This window comes from Cryptomeria japonica, chromosome 3 (assembly GCF_030272615.1).
Source record: "Cryptomeria japonica chromosome 3, Sugi_1.0, whole genome shotgun sequence".
Taxonomy (NCBI): domain Eukaryota; kingdom Viridiplantae; phylum Streptophyta; class Pinopsida; order Cupressales; family Cupressaceae; genus Cryptomeria; species Cryptomeria japonica.
This window is the reverse complement of record NC_081407.1, coordinates 28713907-28737104: the sequence shown is the minus strand read 5'-3', so window position 1 is coordinate 28737104 and position 23198 is coordinate 28713907. Positions and strand designations below refer to the sequence as shown.

Below are 23198 nucleotides of genomic sequence, written 5' to 3'. Positions count from 1 at the left end.
CAGGTAGCGTCGTTTGGAGGTGGTCCTTGATTTTGTGCCATCTCTTGGTCTTCTTGTTGAAACTATTGAGCTTCCTCTTGATTTGGATCTTGATCCTGAAATGTATTGTCTTCTCTCAGCATGTCCCTTTGATTGAATAATCTATCTTTGTCTGATATATTTGAACTCGGGGAAGCCTCTCGCCTTCCAAGTCTGAATCTGCAAGGAGTCCTCAACTCACAATGTCTTCGTTCTCCAAGAGTTGACCTTAGAATTCTCTGAAGTCTCTCGGGTGAAAAGGAATTGATATGCTCTAGTGTGATCTATCTAGAATCAATCCGGACTTGTTGTAATCTTTGAGCAAGTAAATCCCTTTCAATCTGCTCCTCAATTTGTTCGTAAATTCGTTCAGCTATCTCTTCTTCTTCGTCCAGGACAAAAGAAACTACGATGTATTGTGGTGCACTTGTTTTCACTTCCCAGGCAAGGTTGTTCAAACTGGATATGATCTTTCTTTCGTCTCCTAGGTTCGGTTGCTTGAACTCAAGTTTGTCCAATTCAAGCTCGTTTGTTCTATCAGGATCAGGCAGCACCATTGTGTCTCATATCAACTTAAAAATCTTCAACTGGTTCAATTTCTTCTAGGCTGATTGGTAGACCGGTTCTCATGATCAACTGCTCCAGGAACAATGATAATCGGAGGCAAGTTTCCCAACTGTTCTTCTTTATCTATCACTGCTCTCACTTGTCCGAATTCAGCATGACTACTTTGGTTTCTCCAAGCAAGAGTGTTGAATTGTGAAATGATATCTCTTTGTTCACCTTGGATAAGTTCTTCCTCAGGGAACACCAATAATCTTTGAAGATGATCGCAAATCAGGCCGACCCAAAAGGATGTTGAGCGCGAAGGAGGGACAAAAGTCCTGGATAACTCCTTGCGAATATGAATTGATATGATCTGCAGTTCAGCTATTCACGGCTTAATAATACTCAGGCCATCCTTCTAGCGCCAAAAGAATGTTGATGTGTTTTTTATGCACATAACATTTCAGAATAAAATACCAAAGTAATTTATCCTCTCGAGAACAAAATCACCTCAGATGCTAAGGGTATGATCAACTAAAATGATTCCAAGGTTTTTACATGCCAGGTCTTGACGAGTGGGTAACTCAATGGTCGATGTGAATTGTTGTGTTCACTTGGGGACTTACGCAAATGTTAGGATTATCATCTTCGATCATAATCAATTACCAACACGGTCAAGTGATAGACCTTCTTTGAACTATGTTGCATCTAGGAGTGGCAATTACCAACACAGTCAATGACAACGTAGTGCACTCAAAACAATGTAAGCCACAAGAGCAACCAGCAAGGAAACCACCATGTGAAGGGAATGAGGCCAATGATCCAATGTTGCTGATGGTGAGCATTGATAGGAAGACAACCATCGTCGAGTTGGAAATTATGGGAAGGAAATTGACAAACACCATCGTCGACAAAGGCTTAGGAGTATACATACTACTAGAAGATACTTGGAAATGCCTAAGAAGACCAACACTCTAGTTGTCGTCCTTCCACTTGGTAGGTGTCGGCCAGCACAACATCAAACTGTTGGGAACATTGATGGCACAAAAAGTAATGATTGGAACACAACAATTTATTTTGGACTTTGTAGTCATCCCATTACAAAAGAAGGCATACGATGCACTCCCCGAAGGGGTTAGTTGATCATCGCTAAGGAAAATCACAATTGGAAGTGAAACACACTCTCAATCAAGAGTAACAAGAGGAAGTACGTCTTCGACTTAAAAAATTAGGTGGTGAGCAAGGAGTTGGCATCCTTCGAATCAAAGTCGAAAGATGGAGAGTCGGGTATGGACAAAGGAAGGAAAGGCATGGAACGAAATGATGAAGGGGTACTCGAGTTGGAAGATTAATCTGAAGATGAGACGAGTTCCTGTTGTGACGTATTCACACATCGCCCCATTGCAAATGGGGACCCCTACTTTTTTGCTTTCTAGGGTTTGTTTTTCTAGGTCTTTTAGGGTTTTGTCTATTAGCCTTTGCATGCTGAGTGTTGCCAAAGGGATCACTAAGAGAGCAGGCTCTGTTTTAGCTAAAGGTGAGTCAGTGGATGCTCCAGGTTAGGGTTTCTTTGAAAGTCTCCCTTAGGCCAAGGTTTTGCTCTTGTTGCTAATTGTGTCTTGTTTGAGTTTGAGGAGGTCAATGAAGCTTGGTGAGTGAATATCCTCTTTGAAGGTCTGAGTTAGGTCAAGTTGATGAGTGATGAAGTCTGGAATGTCATCCTGATCTTCAAATGTCCTGAAATTTGGCTGTCTGGAATGTCATCCTGATCCTGAAATTTGACTATCTGGAAAATTGAAGAATCCTCCAAAAACTAGATTTTGCATTATAACTCCCGGAGGTCTGAAACCACTCTCAAACATCCTGACAGTATATATGGAATATAACTTAAAGTATATCTTTCTTCTTTCTTATACTTAAATGTTATATTCCATATATGAATCTTGACGGAGAGGCTAAAATGTCAAATTTCGCTCCTGACCCTTCCAAAGGGTCCAAAGCGAATTTCAATTTCGATCCCGACCCTTCCAAAGGGTCGAGAGCAAAAATCCTAAAACCCATCCTGTCCTCCAAAAATTTGTGCCAAGCTAGGCCTAGACCAAGTTGGGGATGCCCCTAGGATTGCCCTTGAATGGTTTGTTGCCTTCAAAAATGATGATTTTTGGCTAGAGGAAGAAATTCGCTCTTGGCCCTTCCAAAGGGTCCAGGGCGAAATTCATTATAGGTCCTGTCCTTGGCCATGATTTCTAGCGAAATTCTCTTTTCTAGTCATTTTGAGGTCAAACAAAATGTTGCGAGCATGGGAGAGGGATCCAAGGATGAGATTCCAAGTATAGAAAGTGAAAAAGATGGACCTTGGTGAAGGAAAACAAGCAAATCATGAATTTCGCTCCTGACCCTTCCAAAGGGTCCAGAGCAAAATTCACAAAATCTCTTTTTTCGTTCAAAATTGTGTTAGGTCAAATCATTGGTGAGGGTGACTAGGCTTAAAAGATTGCTCAAGCATGCCTTAGAGGGGGTTGTGAGTGAAAGAAGTGAGTGTTTTGTCCAAGATCAAGAAATTCGCTCCTGACCCTTCCAAAGGGTCCAGGGCAAAATCCTCAATTTCACCTAATTTGCTCATGATGGTCATGTTGTGGATTCCTAGGCTTTAGAGGAGAGAAGACTAGTGTATGCTTGCCTTGGAAGGCATTTTGGAGTAGAGACATGATAGATTTTGTCCTAAAATGCAAATTTCACCCCTGACCCTTTCGAAGGGTCCAAAGCGAAATTCTTAAAACCTCTATTTTGCCGCAAATTTACATCAAGCTTGGTGTTGGTTGAGAATGAGGGCATCCTTGGACATGTATCTAAGCAAGTATGGTCACAAAGTGAGAAGAATTTGAGCCAGGAATGCAAAATTTCGCTCCTGATCCTTCCAAAGGGTCCAAGGCGAAATTCTTATTTTATTTTAAAGTCTTCTTGTTGATGATTTAAGGTGAAAATGCTTTGTTGAAATGAACATGTCATATGTACTTAAACACCTTTTGGTTTATTTTGCAGATGGAGAAAATCAGTCGAGCATCATCAAGGACGACCTCTTCCAATCCAGCATCATCAAGGATGACCTCTTTCGGTCCAGCATCATCAAGGACGACCAATTCCAGTCAATCATCGTCAAGGACGTTCCACAGGCAAAAGGGAAGACTCAAGGTGTTCAAGGAATTGCCAGCTACCTCCAGAACCTTCACTTTGCCACACTAAGGAACCACAAGATGACAATGAAAGGCGTTGCCAGCATTTCAAGGAAAGGTACACCACCCATCCATCACGTCAAAGACAGAGGAGAATCAAATAAGGTCAGTGCAAGGGTCTGTTGAAGAAGCAGATAGTCTCAGAGGAGTTAATCAATGTTAGCTTCTCAACCTCATCAAATTAAACATCAACCAAGTTACAAGTGTCAGACAAGGTGGCATCCCAGTCATCATTCCTCCAATCGGATTGGTCCACCTCAACATGTCCAGATTCAATGTACCTAATTTATCTGAGGCGGCACAAACTTCGAGGCACCTACCCTTGCTTCCTATTGGTCCTCACTCTTGGAATGTAATTTTCTAATTGGCTAAGGAAGTTTGTTGTAACAAACCCTAATTAGGGTTTCTATCTTGTAATCCTAGCCATTGATTCTAAATCAATCAGAGCCGTCTATTTGTAAAGGTTAATAGTTAGTTAATAGTTAATAGTGGGTTGATAGAGAATAGCTAGCTAATAGGGAATAGCTAGTTAATAGACAATAGTTAGTTAATAGTTAATAGTTGGTTGATAGAGAATAGATAATAGGGAATAGTCAGAGAGTAGGAAATAGTTAGAGTAGAATAGAAAGAGAAGGCAAAGATTGTTGCCAAGATGTTGTTGTAAAGGACTTTTAAACTTCATTGAAGAAATGGTGAATTCTATGGGTCGATTCAACAATTTGCATGGTCTCTATACTTCTCAAATTTGATTTCATGTTATTAGATGAGTGGAAGAAATGTGTATGATTGATGGTGACATTTGTATATCCATACTACTAGCAGTTTGTTGATTGCAGACTTGCCTTGTGTAGTCAACTGGAGTCATTCAGCTTAAGCTTAACTTCAATTGTTGCTTCTTCATTGATATGCATCAGCTTGATGGTGTCCATGCGTGTAGCAGTGATCTGAACATCATAAAGCTTTCCTCAGAAGATCGCACTAACCTTGTGGAGATGGTCATGGGATGTCAAAGCAAGACTTAGTTAGAATTTCATCAAAGGTCATTCATTGCTCCTACATTCTTAGTGTTGGAATTAGATCCTTCCCTCGCCCTTATCCTTTTTTTCCTTTTTCAAAATCTAGGACCAGTAAAATCTCACGTTCCAACAATATTCAAAGCAAATCAGATGCTCAGGCAATCGAATGTAAGTCCCCTTGTGATTCCAGCAAAATCACATCATACCGTGAGAAGCTTATCCACATGTAGAGACCCTACATACAAGAACCTTGGAGTTACTCCGACTGATCCTTCGGTGAGATCTTCAGCAGTCGGGAAACTTTGTTCAAGAGAGGATAAGATACCTTGGTATTTTATTTTGTGTTCGCATGTGTACAAAAAACACATCAACAGTTCCCTGAATGGATTATTTCACTGGCAAGTGGAGGACTATGAGGTGTTCTCGTCAACATGTAATTTTCTTAAAGCTACAACTCTTGTTGAAGAGAAATCAATGAAAGCATGTAAAGTTATGAACGATACATCGTGACAGTACGAAGAGAAGAATATGTAATGTGGAGCATATAAATAATTGTCAAGGGAAATCAGCTTCGTTGGAAATTCATAGGATAAGGAAGAGGGAATTAAGAGGGATGGGAAATAGAAAGCAAAAAATAATGGAAACGGGAAAAATTATCAAATTTAAAGGGGAGCTGGTGAAAGAGAAAAATAAAGCACATTGTGTACGATAGGTTTTTCCTCATACAACAATATCATTGTCAAGGGAGCCTACTGTTTTTGTTGCACAACCTCCATTCTGTATCGTACAGCCCGAGGTATGTTATTCCGTATGGACTCTGTAGACACCTAAAATTGTCTATACCCAACTACACTTGACCTTATCCCATTCTAGCCAATTAAATAAATATTTATTATTTACTTAAAATTAATCATTTATCTTAACCCACCACCTTTAATTAAAAAAATTTACATTTATTTAATTAAATTCAGCCTTCACCCTTAATTAAATAAATTTGCATTTATTTAACTATCTTTCACCCTTAATTAAATAAATTTACATTTATTTAATTGTCTAACCTTGTCCTCCAAAACCTCCTACTAAATCATTTAATTAATACTTGCTTAATTACTTGATTTAAGCTAATTAAACCTCATTACCATTTTCCCTATTATTTAATTCCGCCTCACCTCAATCCTTGACCACTCAATCCTAGCCCTTGAATCCATCTACATGGATCAACATCTAAACTTGTCATCATGTGACAAGTGTTCCTACCCTCGTCGTGCTCGCACATGTGTGAGCATGAAAGGTCACCTCATAGCCACCCTACCTCTTACACTGTGTCACTTTCACTAGCCCTCTATGATGTAGAGCAGGGGTAGGTTGCCTTCAAACAGATCACAAACTGGTCAAGTTTCACAATTATGGGGTTTGGTTTGATGGTTTATCATAAACTCTTCAAAACTCCCTTTGGGTATACTACACCAAGCTTATCTTCCCATATCTTTTAGAAAAGGATTCAACCGAATCCTAACTACAAATGCAGACCTCTCAAGTGACTTAGAAAAACAAGGTAGAATCAATCATGTACTGGTTCAAAACCTTGGGCATGACTCAATGATGAACACCCTTCACTAGGTCTCAATCCTTGTAGCCCTCCCAAACGGATTTTTGGGGCATAACTTTCTGTACAGACAACTTTAGACAAAAGAAGAAAACATTTTTGAGTACCCGTTTGGCCATTTTCCAACATATCCAGTTTGTGGCTAGGGTTACTTTGGAACACATGGCTCAATAATTGATCGGTAATTATGTCCTAAGGCCTAATTAGAGTAGCAACACGTGTATTTTGCCCATAACTTTCAAATCAAAGTCGATCTCCCAGAAAGGAAACTTGTTTCAAATACCCATTTGGGCTTTATACAACATATGTCAAAATGGGATAGGGTTTCTTTGGAAAGTATGCTTCAGAAATGGATTGTCCTAGTCCCAAATAGGCCTAATTTGATAAACTCATAAGGCACTGAGAAGGGCGGGGGTGAATCAGTGCAAGCAAAAACAATATGAATCTAATCACCAACTTAAATAACTTAAAACTTATCAAGCACAAAAGAAGTATCACCACATAAGCTATTATCCAATATAACAAACTCCACATAACACGAGATTTATACGTGGAAACCCAAAAGGGAAAAACCATGGTGGGAGTTAGTACCCACAAGATTCACTATCTACAGAATAGAAATCTTTGATCGGTTAAGGTCTTACAAATATGCCCTGTTAGGAGTAGACCCTGTTAGGAGTCACCCGGTGAAGGGATTTGCTAAGATGAGCCCTGTTAGGAGCAACTTCGCAAGAGGATTTAAACTCAGATGTTGAGCTACCCTGTTAGGGGATTTACAAATTAAGATTTGTTAGAACCTACCTGGTTAAGGGATTTGACCGCTGTAATGGTTAGGATAACAACAGTTAAGTGATCTTCATATAACATGTTTGTGTCTGATAAGATCTGCTTCAGATCCTTCAAAAACTTCAACAACACATCATTACAGAGCTTCACTAATCACCGCACAATCAAATTCGCATCCTTCGCTTATGATCTCACACACCGACTCATAACTCATCACACTTTTTATAAACATCTCTTTAGTCGGCTACAACCTTGGAACAATTTCCTAGGTTCAATGAATCTAGGCATTCTTACATTATACGCCTTACTTATGTCAGCCACCGACATAACAATCCAAAAATAAAACAAAAACTGTACCAGTTTACCGATCTAAGTGACTTTATCACTACAGGTTAAATGTTCTTCAAGTTTGTCTACTTTGTACATCACAACTCGATCATCCTGTTGAATCTGCCAATGCGGTTGTGAATATAGCTCCAAATACCTGTCTCCAACACACCTGTAAAACTGCATCATCCAACTCTCCATAGATCGCCTGTACCGGTTGCTTGAATGCAACTTTGTTCCTCATTTACCGGTTGAGGTCCTAATTATCGGCTCACTGTTAAACTATCTTTTGTACCGGTTATGCCTTACCAGTTGGTCTACAAGACTTAGAAGACTACAAAAACATTGTTGCCATAAATGACAACACAAAACTTAGTCATCAATCAGCAATCTCAATGTCTTCATCACATTCCAACACCAGTCCTTTACCGGTTGCATATCATGCTAGCATTTTCCAAAACATCATCAGAAATGCCAACATTCTCCCCCTTTGGCATTGATGGCAACACTTCGGAAAATTTTTGTCAACTAAGTGTGCAATACAAAAATTTACTTGAGTCATGACATCTACTCCCCCTTAGCAATTACATGCTATTACAAAAAATTTAAACTATTACAAGACTCATACTACTACTACCCATTATAATTACAACAAAATTTTGACTAACTCTTACAACTACTACTCCCCCTTTGACAACAATGACAAAGGAAAGTAAATACATGAAAAGATAAATACATTTATATCAAAATTGCATATAAATGTCAAGATTATAATGTCTTTTACAATGTAATTCTAGAAAAAGCATCACTAAAATGAGATTTCAATTGCTTTAGATCATTATGCCAGGTTTCCAAAATAGTGCCGGTTATCTCCACGTGTTCTAATTTGTCCAGCAAGCTCCTTCATGGCATCTATGGTGCTCATCTCCGGTGTTGCAAGGATTCCTTCAGACTCTTTATAAGCTCTTTGCAAGATTTCAACCTTTGGTATCAACTATGTCTATAGTTCCTGCAGGGATCTTGTCCTCTTACCCTGTTTTCATAAGCTTTCAGCTTATGTTGAAGTTCAACTACTGATTTCCAAAGGTTATTACAGAATCATTTAGGGGCTTAAATGATTCACTTAGAACTTAGTTCTTTCTTTGCTTCTTGCTTCTTCTTGTTCAAATCATCACAAAATAATGAAAATTTGGCCACAGTAGAAAGGATCTTACCACCAGTCTCCAATGCTTCCTTCAAGTGGTCCTTATTCACAGTTAGAGCAACTTTCCTTTTATCAATATCTTTCATTAGTTGCTCAGTCTGCTGCTTCTTGTATTCCTTTTCAACATTTACATATGTTGTATCCTCAAAAGATTTCATCGGTTCTTCGGCATCAGCTACCAATTGACCAAGCTTGTCAATTGGAGTAGCAAAGTTGTCTATATCGGTCTCCGGGAGTAAACTAGATAAAATTTCAAGTGCATTCTTTATTGTTTCAGCCTCTTTCTGTTGCTCCTTCATCCTCTTCTTCTTGGCTCGGGATTGCATGGCTGTTGCAATCTCCATCAATTCAGTTGAACTCAAGTTATCCATATCAATTGGTCCTTGAATGCTTATAGCATCATCATCATCCACATCATCAACAACTTTCTTCTTAGAAGTGACATCTCTGTTTTCTTCTCCTCTTTCTTTTCCTCTTCCTTCTCCTTGTCATTATCTCTTTCCTTTTCTTCTTCACTATCCTTTACCGGTGGCGGTTGTGTATTAACGGTCTGAGTTATTACCGGTGGCTCTTCTGTTCTCTTTTCTTCTTCATCTTTCTTCTCTTCCTGTCCCTGTTCCTATTGGTCATTCATCTGGACATCTTCAACCTGCACATCAACATCATTAGTTGCATCAACATCATCATTACCGATGTCATCATCAGATATGACAATTGTCTCTGTCTCAGTCTGTGCATTCACCAGTTGATCATCTATCGGTTGATCACCCATCACAATTTCATCAGGCTCAAAATCAGTAATTTTAACACCTTTTGGAAGATCTTCAGCCTTAGGCCTCTCCGGTTCATCTTTCTCATCTTCTTCCTCTTTTCCGGAATCAAACCCAGTAACTTTTTCAAAATTTGTTCAGTTTCCATATGAACTGATTGGATCTCACCAATTAAAATTCTTGTCAACCTTTTCTTAGACCTAAAAGATGATTTTATCTTAGCAATAATTTCATCTATCTCCTCTCTTGTAGCTTCAGGTTGCAGATTTTTAAGAATGAATTCAACAAATTCTCTATCCTGTTTCATGGCTGCCTATCATCTTGCATCAATCTTATTATACAATGAATTTGGAATCTGCCCTTGCAACTCAATTAGAGCTTTGTTGTATTTATTCATCATGAAAACAACTGAATCCTCTATCTGTCTTTGTTCATCCTCTTTAAAAATATTATAGAGTTTCTTCACACCAGACAATAAACCATACTCCTTAATGTTTATTATTAAGTTTTCAAGAGGTGTGAGCTTTGTTACCGGTTCCTTTGAAGATTTCACAGTTGATGTACCAACACCCTTAGACCTTTTGCCGTTGGCCCTTAGGGATTTCTTCTCTCCTTTAGATTTGGTCTCTTCATCATCTACAACTGCTGGTTTTTGTGCTTGTTGCTTTTTTCTTTTACCAATCTTTACCAGTGCAGCAGGTGGTTCAACAATCTTACCTTTTCTTTTGAACTGAATCTTAGAAGGTTTTTCCTTCTTAGTCTCTACTGATTTCTCCTTCTTAGCTTCTGTTGGTTTGTCTTTCTTTGCAGTTTTCTCCTTTCCAGCTCTTGTTTCCACACCGATGGAGGTACCGGTTGAAGTACTTGATGCACCTGCCTGTTGTGAAGCATGTTTATCTCTAGCCTCAACAACTTTCTCCTTGGTGAATCCTTGTTGCTCAGCAAACGCCTCAACTTCTTTCCTTACCTTCTTAGCAATAACCGGTTTATTAAGTTCTGAATGCACCTGTAAGGATTTTTCTTTGTAGGTGTCAAACCGCTCAGCAGTTGTGTCTACCGGTTGGGCTAGCAAATGACCAGCATAGGCTATCAAAAGATCTTTGTCTACTTTGTATCCCATGGGCATCACCCAAGTTGTCCTGGGATCAGCTGCCTCCGTCATGCATGTATCAATGTCTACCATAAAACAAACTGTATTCTCATACCGATTAACAACTTTTGCCAGTATCCTTTCCCTTGCATGCATTTTCTTCTGAAAATCTTTGAAGCTAAATTACCAGGTTCGCCCTTGGACCCCTCCGGTATTGGTCCTGGTTTGAATGGGTTCTTGGTTCGGACTAGGTTCGACCAGGATTCGAAAAACCTAGAGGTGGTTCTTCCTTGGTTGAACCCAGTCGAACTCGGGCGGACCCATGTCAAACCCAGGCGGCCCAAAAAAGCAAATTATATGCAAAATTTATTTATTTTTTTAATTCTGCTTGCTAAAAAGTGAAACTCATACCCTAAAAGTGACTTCTAAAACATTATATTCACTCATTTCACCTCATTTGTGTTGCAAAGAAAAGTTTTATGAGAGCAGGTTGAAGAAAGGGTGAACAAAATTTGGCTTCCAAGATCAAAGAGGAGTTGAAGACTGATTTTTGAAGCTTCAACAAGTGTTGCAGCATCATTTCCATACATTTTCAAGCTTCCATTGGTTGCAAGAGGTAGGTTTTTTAACATTTTTTTCCAACTATTTTTGTTTCACAAATTGTCAAACATGAAACTTGAATTTTTTTTCATTATTTAGTTTTTGTTTTTGAATGTGTTTATATTATTTCTTGCCATAGGAACTAGAATGACATCTACATCTTCCTCCATTGGCAATGAACAAACAATTGCAAAACAAAGAAATGATCCAAATTCTCCTTTATGGAAGTATGTTGACATTATAAAACAACTTCCAGGAGCTAGGGGATTCCGTTGGAGATGCCAAGGATGTGGTATTGAACGTAATAGTTCATATTATCGGGTGGTAGGCCATTTGTGTGGAATAAAAGGAAGAGGCATCAAAAAATGCCCTGGAAAAGATGGTAAACTTATACCAGATGAGACAGTGATGGAATATATTAGGGAGCATGAGGCGGCAGAAGAGAGAGAATCCCATAGATTGAACCAAACTGCATCAAAGAAAACAAGGGGAATGCAAGCCCCTTCTAATCCCAATATTGTAGTAGAAGACTACCCCTTCTTTGCCACAAATGAACCTCAAAGTGAACCACCCTTGACACACAAAAGAATAAAGGGGCCTTTAGAAACCGCATTCCAAAATGAGAGTAGAGACATTGTTGACGAAAATATAGTAAGGAGCATTTATGCAAATGGGTTGTCTTTCAATGTTGTTCTCTCCCCATATTGGAAGCAAATGATAAAAAGTGTTAATGAGGCTCCAAGAGGGTATAAGGACCCCAGTTATGAGAAGGTACGTGGAACATTATTGGAGAAAGAGGTGAAGAGGGTTGAAGATGCATTGAAACTCATAAGGGATTCATGGGTTGAGATAGGTGTAACAATTGTTTCAGATGGGTGGAAAGATGCTAAGAACTGTCCCTTGATCAATGTCATAGCGGTGTCCCCTAAAGGGGCAATGTTTTTGAAAGCTGTGGATTGTGAGGGCCAAATAAAAGATGGCCAATTTATTGCAGAAATTCTCATCTCCGCCATTGAGTCAGTGGGACCCCGCAATGTTGTCCAAGTCATAACGGACAATGCAAAAAATTGTAGAGCTACTGGTTTGTTGGTTGAGCAACGCAATGATCACATCTTTTGGACACATTATGCAGTAAATTCACTCAATCTTATGCTACAAAGGATTGGGCAAAAAATAAAATGGATCAGAGATGTGTATGCAGAGGCTGAGGACATCCAGATGTTCATCACAAACCACCACATGTCTCAAGGGATTTTTAGAACCTATTCGAATTTGGAGCTATTGAAGGTAAGTGAAATAGTAATATAATTTTACATTTTCTGATTTTTTTAATTTTCAATGTTCATAATATCATTTTGTAAGCTATATTGTGTATTCTTCTTTAAAGTTTGGCTTTATTTTTTAATCATTTGGCATTAATTAATAATTCGTGTTACAGGTTGCTGAGACCCATTTTGCATCAAACACAATTGTCTTAAGACGACTTGTGAAATTTAGAGTGGCACTATGCAATATGGTGATCAACACCAATTGGGTTGTATGGAAGCAGAGTAGCACTGAGAGGGCAAAAAAAACTAGGGAGAGAATATTGATTGAGAAATGGTGGGATCTTGTTACATATCTCCTAAGTATTACTGAGCCCATCATGAGCGTGATTCGCTATACAGACATGGATAGGCCTTGCATAGGTGAGATTTATGATGGCATTGACTCAATGCTTGAAAAAATAAAGGTCACTATAAAAGGAAAAGAGAATGACCCCCAAGAGAAATTCTTCAAAGAACTGGAAGCAATTGTTGTAGAAAGGTGGAATAAGATGACCACTCCTTTGCATCTTCTTGCCTATGCCTTGACACCTAAGTACTATAGCAATCAGTTTCTTGATAAACCAAGAAGGATTCCACCATGGAGAGATCTAGAAGTATCTGATGGGTACAAGGCAGCATTTCTTAGACTATATCTTGATGATGATTTGCGAGATGTTGTTACAAGTGAGTTCATAGAATTCGCAAATGGGAATGGTCTAAGTGTTGATGCACTTCGTCATAGATCCAAGAAGGATGCTCATAGTTGGTGGTACTTCCATGGCACATGCTTCCAACACCTACAACCCCTCGCTATAAATTTTTTATCACAAGTTTAATTAATTAAAATTTTAAATTTACAAGTTTTAGTTTATTTATAATTTACTTTGTCTTCATAGGTTGCTAGTAATTTTATTTTTATTAATGTATAACTTTAATTGTTTACTTTGTCTTCATAGGTTGCTAGTTCATCTGCTTCAGAAAGAAATTGGAGCACATACTCTTTCATCCACTCAGTAAAGCGCAATAGGTTGCTATCAAAAAGAGCGAAGAATTTAGTATATGTGCATTCCAATGTACGTCTTCTTTCACACAAACAACATGACTACACACAAGGGGAAATGAAGATGTGGGTTATAGAGCCAGAGCATACTGATTTGGATGCTCCCGCTTCTCAGCTTCTTGCATTGACACTTGATGACTCGGATATCGAGCCAACTTATAGTGCAAGTGCAAGTGGCATTGTCTCATCTAATGTCAGTGTCAATGAGGAGGAGGAGGAGGATGAATTAGATGATCCATCTGATGATTAAACTTTATATTGTTGAAAGTTGAAACAATGATACTTGAATATTTTGTCATTTTGATATTAAACTTGATGTATATGATGCTATTATGGTATCATCATGATGCTATGTGACATGCAAATTTTAATTCATGCTTATAGACTTCACAAATATATATATATATATATTACATATTTTTGTACTAACGAACCCAAACCCCTTTTCAAAATTTTGTCGTACGGGGTTCTTCGAACCCGAACTGCTAACTTAGCTTTGAAGTATCCCCATGCAATTTTACCAAAATCATTTCCCAACATTCTTATGTTGTTCTTCATCTGTATCAATGCTGAAGTGCCATCTATCCAATGCACATCACCGATACCGAGGAAACAATTCTGAAAATAGAAGAATAAACCAAGAATCAACTGTCCAAATTTAAACTTTAATCTTTTTCCTTCTTGATGGACTCAAGATTCAGCATCAACTAACTCCTTAATGCCTCAGATAAATCATAATCAATATCTTCCTTTATCATCCAGTAGGCAGTGTGAATGGCAGCAGCAGGGATGTTGTTCATCCTACTAGAATGATAAATCCGGTAACCAATAACCATAGAAGCATATTTAACTGTCGGATCATTGATATTATTTACTATCATAGCTCTTCCATCCCATTTTGAACTTGTCAAATTAGCTACATCATCCTTCAGAACAGATCTTAAGACTGGAACCTCACCGGTGGCACAAAATCCAGTGACTGCGTGAATAGCTTCTTTTGAGATTTTATGTGGTCTGTCGAGCCACATAAATTGGTCGTGAATCCTGCTAAGAACATATTTGATGATTTCGTCATCAAAACCATCAATAGAGTTAAGGGCATGTGAAACCCTTTCTCGGTAACCCTCTTGAACTGGTATCATCATGATGCTATTATTACAAGCTTATGTTTGTTTTGTTGTTTATATGATGCTATGTGACATGCAAATTTTAATTCATGCTTATAGGCTTCACAAATATCAAATATATATATATATATATATATATATATATAAAATTTACATGTTTTTGTACTAACGAACCCAAACCCCTTTTCAAAATTTTGCCGTACCGGCGTACCGGGTTCTTCGAACCCGAACCAGTAACTTAGCTTTGAAGTATCCCCATGCAATTTTACCAAAATCATTTCCCAACATTCTTATGTTGTTCTTCATCTGTATCAATGCTAGAGTGCCATCTATCCAGTGCACATCACCAATACCGGGTAAACAATTCTGAAAATAGAAGAATAAACCAAGAATCAACTGTCCAAATTTAAACTTTAATCTTTTTTCCTTCTTGATGGACTCAAGATTCAGCATCAACTAACTCCTTAATGCCTCAGATAAATCATAATCAATATCTTCCTTTATCATCCTGTAGGCGGTGTGAATGGCAGCAGCAAGGATGTTGTTGATCCTACTAGAATGATAAATCCGGTAACCAATAACCATAGAAGCATATTTAACTGCGGATCATTGATATTATTTACTATCATAGCTCTTCCATCCCATTTTGAACTTGTCAAATTAGCTACATCATCCTTCGGAACGGATCTTAAGTCTGGAACCTCACTGGTGGCACAAAATCCAGTGACTGCATGAATAGCTTCTTTTGAGATTTAATGTGGTCTGTTGAGCCACATAAATTGGTCATGAATCCTGCTAAGAACATATCTGACGTTTTCATCATCAAAATCATCAATAGAGTTAAGGGCATGGTGAAACCCTTTCTCAGTAACCCTCTTGAACTGTTCCTTCAACACACCATTCTTATCACACAACACTCTATATTGATAAAAAATCGCAAACATACCAAGATCCTCCAGTTTTCAATGATAAAAAGATCTAGCATCTTCTACATGTAACACTCCATAAGGAACTCCGGATAAAGCTCTGGCGGGATCAGTTTCCTCAGACTTAAATGGGTGCCTTTTGAATTCAGGTTGAGGTCTATCGGTAACATCTACCAAATGTGGGGTGTCCATTCTCAAAGATTCAGGCAGATAAACAGATAACAAGATAAATACCTTTCAACGCTTCCACACTAGGGTTCCAAACACCAACAATGTTCTCTCACCGATTACCGATCACAAATCAAACCAAATCTCCTGCCAATCTGTTCAGATGCTGCATATACAATCTCTTCTCTGCTCTATTCGCTCTCTGTGTGCTCACAAGAATGCAATGTGACAAATGATATTCAAAAAGTTCCTTTTATTTACCCATTATCTACCGCATTAATTGCTTTTACCGATAAAACCCTAAAACTTCTTCTAACATACTACTGGTTGCCAAAATTATGAAATTTCTACCGGTTATGATTCAAAATCACTTCATAACATCTAAAAGTATCAAAATGTGTAGATTTGACTTACCACACTTCATCCAGGGGTTTCTGAAAAGATTTGACAATAAGCTCTCCCCGAGTTGTATAAACAACTTAATTAACCGATGAAGGGTTCTCCACACTAGGTGAAGAATGGGACTCTTTCGATGGTTTCTCATCGCTCTTTTTCATCCAAATTTTGTTCATTTCAGCTCTGGTTTCCTCAACACTAACTTTCTTCTTTTGTTTTCGGTCAGCAGATTGATTTACCGGTTGATTTATCTTTTCTCTACAAAACTTTGCAAGGTGTCCCAGTTGGTGACAATGAAATCAAGCCATTCCAGATGCTCTCCAAGGTCTTGCATTGCCTCTACCAGTCCTCCTTCTGCAATTCATAGCCACATGTCCAAAGTTATGACAGATTGTGCAAATCACATTCATCCTTTTTTCCATCTCATAGGGGCTAGACTGGTTAGCATAGGGTCTCTAAAAAGTAGGGTTTCTCCGGTCATTAAAATTCTTTCTCCAATCACCACCAGATCTCTGATTCATGTGAGGTGTTGGATTATTAGCTCCATACCTGCATTCATTAGATCTATGACCATACATCTTGCATGTGTAACAATATACATTAAAATTTTTAGGCACATATCTTTGATGAGTATTAAATTTATAACCAATATTAACATTAGATCTGCTTCTACAAACATTAGTAGTATGTCCTGGCTTATGACAATTGAAACAAACAGACTTATAGGATTTCTTACCGGTGGATTTTTGAATTTTAGGTGCAGATTTACCTTCTTCCATGTTGTCCTTAGTACCGGAAGACTCGCCTTTCTCAAATGTTATATAACCCAATTCTGTTGTGTCACCTTTCATCCTTTGTGATTGAATCTATTCATCAAGCATGGTAGAACTTTTGTTAAACTTAGCAAGTTTTTCATTAGCATCAACAAGCTCTTTAGTAAGATCTTCATTCTGCTTCATAAGGGTCTCTCTAAGAGACATTGCCATATCAAGATCTGCCTTTATTTCTTCTTTTTCCTCTTTTTCTTCATGCCAATGAGCATATAGAGTGCCAACTCCCTGATTCAACTTAAAGATCCATCTTCTTTCTCTTTAATCTTGTATTCTGTTGTCCTCCTTGCTTCAAGTTCTTGGCTCATTCTGATGGTTAGGGCTTCTAGCTCTCTTCTCAAGTTAGCCTTCTCATCATTCAGTTTCTCAACTTCATCAACCAATGCATCTATGTTTGCCTCATCAGAAGAACTGCTTTCAGAAAACTCCAACAGTTGTTCAATTAGCTCTTTTCTCTTAGCAAGTGAGGCTTTATACTTGCCTCTCAATGTTTCTAGGGCTTCCTCAGTTTCTGCAAGTCTATTAGACTTCTCTCTATAGCTCATTCCTTCCCCCATGTCTGCCTTAAGGATCCTTCCCAAGCGGTTAAGCCTCAAGGAAGTTAGGCTCTGATACCAATTGATAAACTTATAAGGCACTGAGAGGAGGGGGTGAATCAGTGCAAGCAAAAACAATATGAATCTAATCACCAACTTATATAACTTAAAACTTATCAAGCACAAAAGAAGTATCACCACATAAGCTATCATCCAATATAACAAACTCCGCATAGCACAAGATATTTATACGTGGAAACCCAAAAGGGAAAAACCACGGTGGGAGTTAGTACCCACAAGATTCACTATCTACAGAATAGAAATCTCTGTCCAGTTAAGATCTTAGAAATATGCCCTGTTAGGAGCAGACCCTATTAGGAGTCACCCGGTGAAGGGATTTGCTAAGGTGAGCCCTATTAGGAGCTTTTCCCTGTTAGGAGCAACCTCGCAAGAGGATTTAAACTCAGATGTTGAGCTACCCTGTTAGGGGATTTACAAATTGAGGTCTGTTAGAACCTCCCGGTCAAGGGATTTGACCGCTGCAACTGTTAGGATAACAATAGTTAAGTGATCTTCATATAACACCTTTGTGTCTGATAAGATCCGCTTTAGATCCTTCAAAAACTTCAACAACACATCATTACAGAGCTTCACTAATCACCACACAATCAAATTCGCATCCTTCGATTATGATCTCACACACACCAACTCATAACTCATCACACTTTTTATAAACATCTCTTTAGTCGGCTACAACCTTGGAACAATTTCCTAGGTTCAATGAATGTAGACATTCCTACATTATACGCCTTACTTATGTCGGCCACCGACATAACAATCCAAAAATAAAACAAAAACTGTACCGGTTTACCCATCTAAGTGAGTTTATCACTACCGGTTAAATGTTCTTCAAGGCTGTCTACACTGTACATCAAAACTCGATCATCCTGTTGAATCTGCCAATGCGGTTGTGAATATAGCTCCAAATACCCGTCTCCAACACACTTGTAAAACCGCATCATCCAACTCTCCATAGATCGCCTATACCGGTTGCTTGAATGCAACTTTGTTCCTCATTCATCGGTTGAGGTCCTAATTATCGGTTCATTGTTAAACTATCTTCTGTACCGGTTATGCCTTACCGGTTGGTCTACAAGACTTAGATGACTACAAAAACATTGTTGCCATCAATGACAACACAAAACTTAGTCATCAATCAACAATTGCAATCTCTTCATCACATTCCAACATCAGTCCTTTACCGGTCGCATATCATGCCAACATTTTCCAAAACATCATCAAAAATGCCAGCATAATTAGGTCACTTTTACAAAGCAAGTGGCAAGATTCTTAATCCCAACTCTCAATCCTTCACTCTTGGGCACTAAGCAAGTTAGAAAAGGTTTGAACCAACAAGTTCCATCCCCTGGAACACTCCACAATTCACCATTCAACCAAACCCTTCTTCTACTAATGCAAAACAAGCCTAATACATAGGGATATTAGGCTAGGGAATCACCAAAATTGCCCCCAACACCTTTTCCTGCCCCTGAAACCTTATGGAACTCAAAATATATGCAAAATGCTTCCATTCCACCAATTTGTAGAATTTTCCATCGGTGGAATGGCCCTATTTCATGATTTTTCCTCTCCAAACCCTCAAAACTAGGGTTTCTGGACTGTTTTCAGAACAAATCTTGTAGAATGCAAAACACCCAATGAAAATTGATGATGACTTGGACCAAATGAAAGTAAATTCACCCCTCTTTCAGATTCTCCTAGTTTCAAAGGATAATCCTTTTGTACAAGAACGTACAAACTGCTGCAACAGAGACCAAAATGTTAAAATGCAGGAGAAAAAGGCAGAATTTTATTGCTTATCACTCCAAAATGACACCAACCAACCTTTGGTCGATGAATACAAGGTATTTATATGTTTTACATCATTTCCAATGGTTACAAACCAACTTTTGAGTTGTAACCAACAAAAACATGATTATGTTCATAATGGCAACATTTACAACAAAAAGTTGCATGACAACTTTTCACTTTTTGAGCAACTTTTGCCAAATGACTCCCTAAGACTCCTAATTGACACAACTCAATTAAAAATTGCCTAAAAGGCCTTATTACATGAACACAAAGTATTTTTCACAAAATGGCCTCCTTGAGGCATGAATTTCACTAGGTGCTCCTGCACCACTCTACCTTTTCAACATGTGACTCACAAGTCAACTTACCTCTTATACATGTCATAAACATGTCCCTTTTATCAACTTCCCCATGTGTGCTCACACACTTACCCTTACACCCCACTTCTCCTTGTGACACTTGTCACAAGGCTAAGCCTTCAAATCTGGGACCACACTCCCTTCTAAATCCTAACCATCCATTTATCTTTTAATCTTGGCCCTTTATTTTCCTCATGAAAAATCTATAAATGGGGGCCTTTTCTTTCATTTTAATCATCCCTTCATATGCTATCATTATGCTGTCAAGTTTATCACTCAATCATCTTCACACCACCATTATGTTGCTGGATCAATGAGAAACCATATCCAACCAATCATCATTATATCAAGCTACTAATCATTTTGAGGTTTACATGTTCTTGTTTGAATAGGCTAAGTTATATGCATATTCCACTTGTTACATTTGCATGCATTCAGACTCCATAGTTGCAAAGATGGTTTCCACTGTATATTGTAAGGCATTGCGTAGGGAGTACTTTCCAAACTGCATGATAGCTTCTAAAGCCCATACGGCTTCTGCTCATCACTGTACAACACCCCAAATGCGGAAGTGCCATTTCACATTTTGCACCGTACGGTGACATTGTCTTTCTCACGTGCGATCTCCATTTCATAACATATGGCATGTTAAGTTGCCCATCGTACAACAATCCTTTGTGCTTCCCATACGACACCTTGATGCTCTTTCTGTATGGCTTAGTAGTACCATACGCCACTACTTGCCATGTTCTCACATACAACACATTTTTGGCAAGTTCTTCCAAATGACACTATTTCTCACAACATCAAACTGTACAACATTTTGGTCTTTTACGACATCTTGGACTCCATCCCATACAACATCTTGGTCATCATTCCATATGGCATCTTCATTATTTGGTACGTCCTAAGCCATTTCTCTCCACCATACGATGATTGCTAGTTGGTGGTACCGTACAACAGTTGTTGCTTGATAGCACCATGCGACAGTTCTTGGTCGTACGACAGAGCCCTATTGCTCTCATAGAGCATTCACATCCTCCATTTGTACAATATCCTTCAACCTATGTTATATAACAAACTTGGCATCATTTTTATGTACGGCTTTTTCATCATTATTGGCAGAGTATGACAAAACATATCATACAGATTTTAGGGTAGTTAGCATGAGTGGATCCTGATTTTGACATGGAATCACTATTTTTTGGCTTCATCAGCATTGCTTCTAACGTCTTAAGAGTTTTGTGTGGTTTTGACATGGAATCGCTACCCCGGGACCCCATGAGGGGTGTTGCCCCTTGACCTCGTTGGGGGCACTACCCCCAGACCTTCACAAGGGGCATTGCCCCTTGAGCCCATTAGGGGCACCCATTTGATTTGTTAGGTACACTACAAGTTGGGATTGCCTAGTACAAGTCATTGTCTACACTCGTCATTAGTTTTTCCAAATATAATTTGATGTTTACTTGTCATCTAGAAAACGACTTTTTCTTTTGGGGGGATGATGTAGTTAGCGTATAATGCCTATTGTTATGTTTGATAATATTGGTTATTCAACAATATATTAATTGTCCAAATTAAGTTGTTGTCACTCTTGGATAGTTATGACTTATATGTGTTGGTAGTTTGATGGTTGTGTTCCTCTTGGCAATCATCAGGTCCTTTAAATATGTTGTGTACCATCAAGGAGTGTAGCATGGTATAGTTGAATAAACAGGAATCCTTGGCCGACTATCTCTGGTCTTCAATAATTTCATGTGCGAATAAAGATATATTTTACTCCTATATCTGGTATGCATTGTCATTTGTATTGTTACTTCATGTATTTAATTTATCAGATATAGCAGTAAACAAAGGACCAAAACCCTCCTAGCTGGACTTGTTGATTTCGTCCAAAAGTCACAATTGTGCCTGCAAGTGAAGGTTTTCCAGTTTGTTATTGGAGATGGACATTTTGATGTATTTTGACAAGTTTGGTTTGCAATGTTATTTGATATTGTTTGTATGAGTTTCTTTCCTGTGTGTGGACATGATTAGAGGTGCTAGGGGTGGTTGTACTACTTCTCATATTGGTTGTAGTTCTTCTTGGCGAGGCCATACCAGAAATAGTCTTTGATTTTTCATGAATTGAAGCAACAAATCATCATCATTCCCAGCTGTACAAACCTGTCCTTGCCACCCAAGCTGTTGTGAGGTGAAGTTTGAAGTTTGGGAGGTTGTACCATTGTACTTGCTGGTTGTACAAGCTGGTGTAGGGGCATGTGAAGTGAAGGGAAATTCTCCTCTATGGGAGCATTGATCACTCAGTTTTGAGGCATTTCATGCTTGTTTGTAGATTATAAGTCATTGTTGGGTGGACACATGAATGTTCGGTGAGATTTTGATGAAAATGTACTTGTTGTACCAGCAACACAGTAAGTCTTTATAGAACTATTATGTCTAGTTTTTATTATCAGTTTGATAAATTAATCCTTTTATTGTGTTTGGGTGTGTGTAGACGAGTTTTGGAATGTGCTTACAATTGTATGACGGTTTGGTGGTATTGGCATGCTTCTGAGCATTGCTTTCAATGTGTTAACAGTGTGTTCCAAACCTGTTTGAGCAATGTTATCAGCATAGTAGAGTAATATCAGACTTGTACCAACATTTATTTGATCTTTGCAAGCTACTCTGTAGTTGGTTCATGATAAGACTAATTTATCCATGTTATTTGATGTATTTTGAGTTATTGTAGAAGTCTAAGTTTATAATCAGAACTTTGTATCAACTTATATCAACAATTTATTTCTCAAAATGTTGCTTTGTATGCATCTCATATAATCTCATAAACCCCATATGGTGGTACCTCTGAAGCCTTTCATTGAAAGCATTATCATTCTGTAAGTTGGACACTATACCACCAATAATTGTAACATTTTACATTTAACCTGTTTTGGCATAAACAAGCTAGCATTATCAACCATTTGGTTTAAGTCAAGCTTAGAAATTATGTCAGTGGCTTTGCATTACATACACACAATCCACTAAAGAGGGGTTGATAGGTTGGTTTTGTTGCCTATGTGTCATATTACACCATATATTGAAGAGGTGTTGAGAAGGCTGGCTCTACTACCTATGTATTGTAGTCAGCTTGCCACCATCTCATATGTAATTGCATTCATCTAGATTAATCACGTGGTTGGACCATATGCTCTCACCATGCCCACTGTGAGATCTCAGTGATCAGGAAGTGTTGAATACATCACATTGCATTTTATATTGCAAAAAAAATGGTAGGGTGGGTTGTTATAGTGGTATTAGACCTAGTGATCTTGCCAGCCTGTGATTTTTATGCTAATTCTATCATGTAGCAGTTGTTATCTCATGTATCCATGTGACAAAGAAAACATATATTATCAGAGAGAGTGCAAAAAATAATTTT

General features: G+C 38.3%; 1 protein-coding gene across 1 annotated transcript in view; it reads left to right on the top strand.

Moving 5' to 3' along the window:
- LOC131068603 (uncharacterized) overlaps positions 1-13869 on the top strand; it is a 62837-nt gene extending 48968 nt beyond the window's left edge. The window contains exons 2-3 of the mRNA XM_058003831.2: positions 12635-13333; positions 13460-13869. Coding sequence (XP_057859814.2) covers positions 12635-13333; positions 13460-13813 — 1053 coding nt within the window. The 3' untranslated portion in view covers positions 13814-13869. The remainder of the gene's footprint in view (positions 1-12634; positions 13334-13459) is intronic.
- The last annotated feature ends 9329 nt before the right edge of the window (positions 13870-23198 follow it).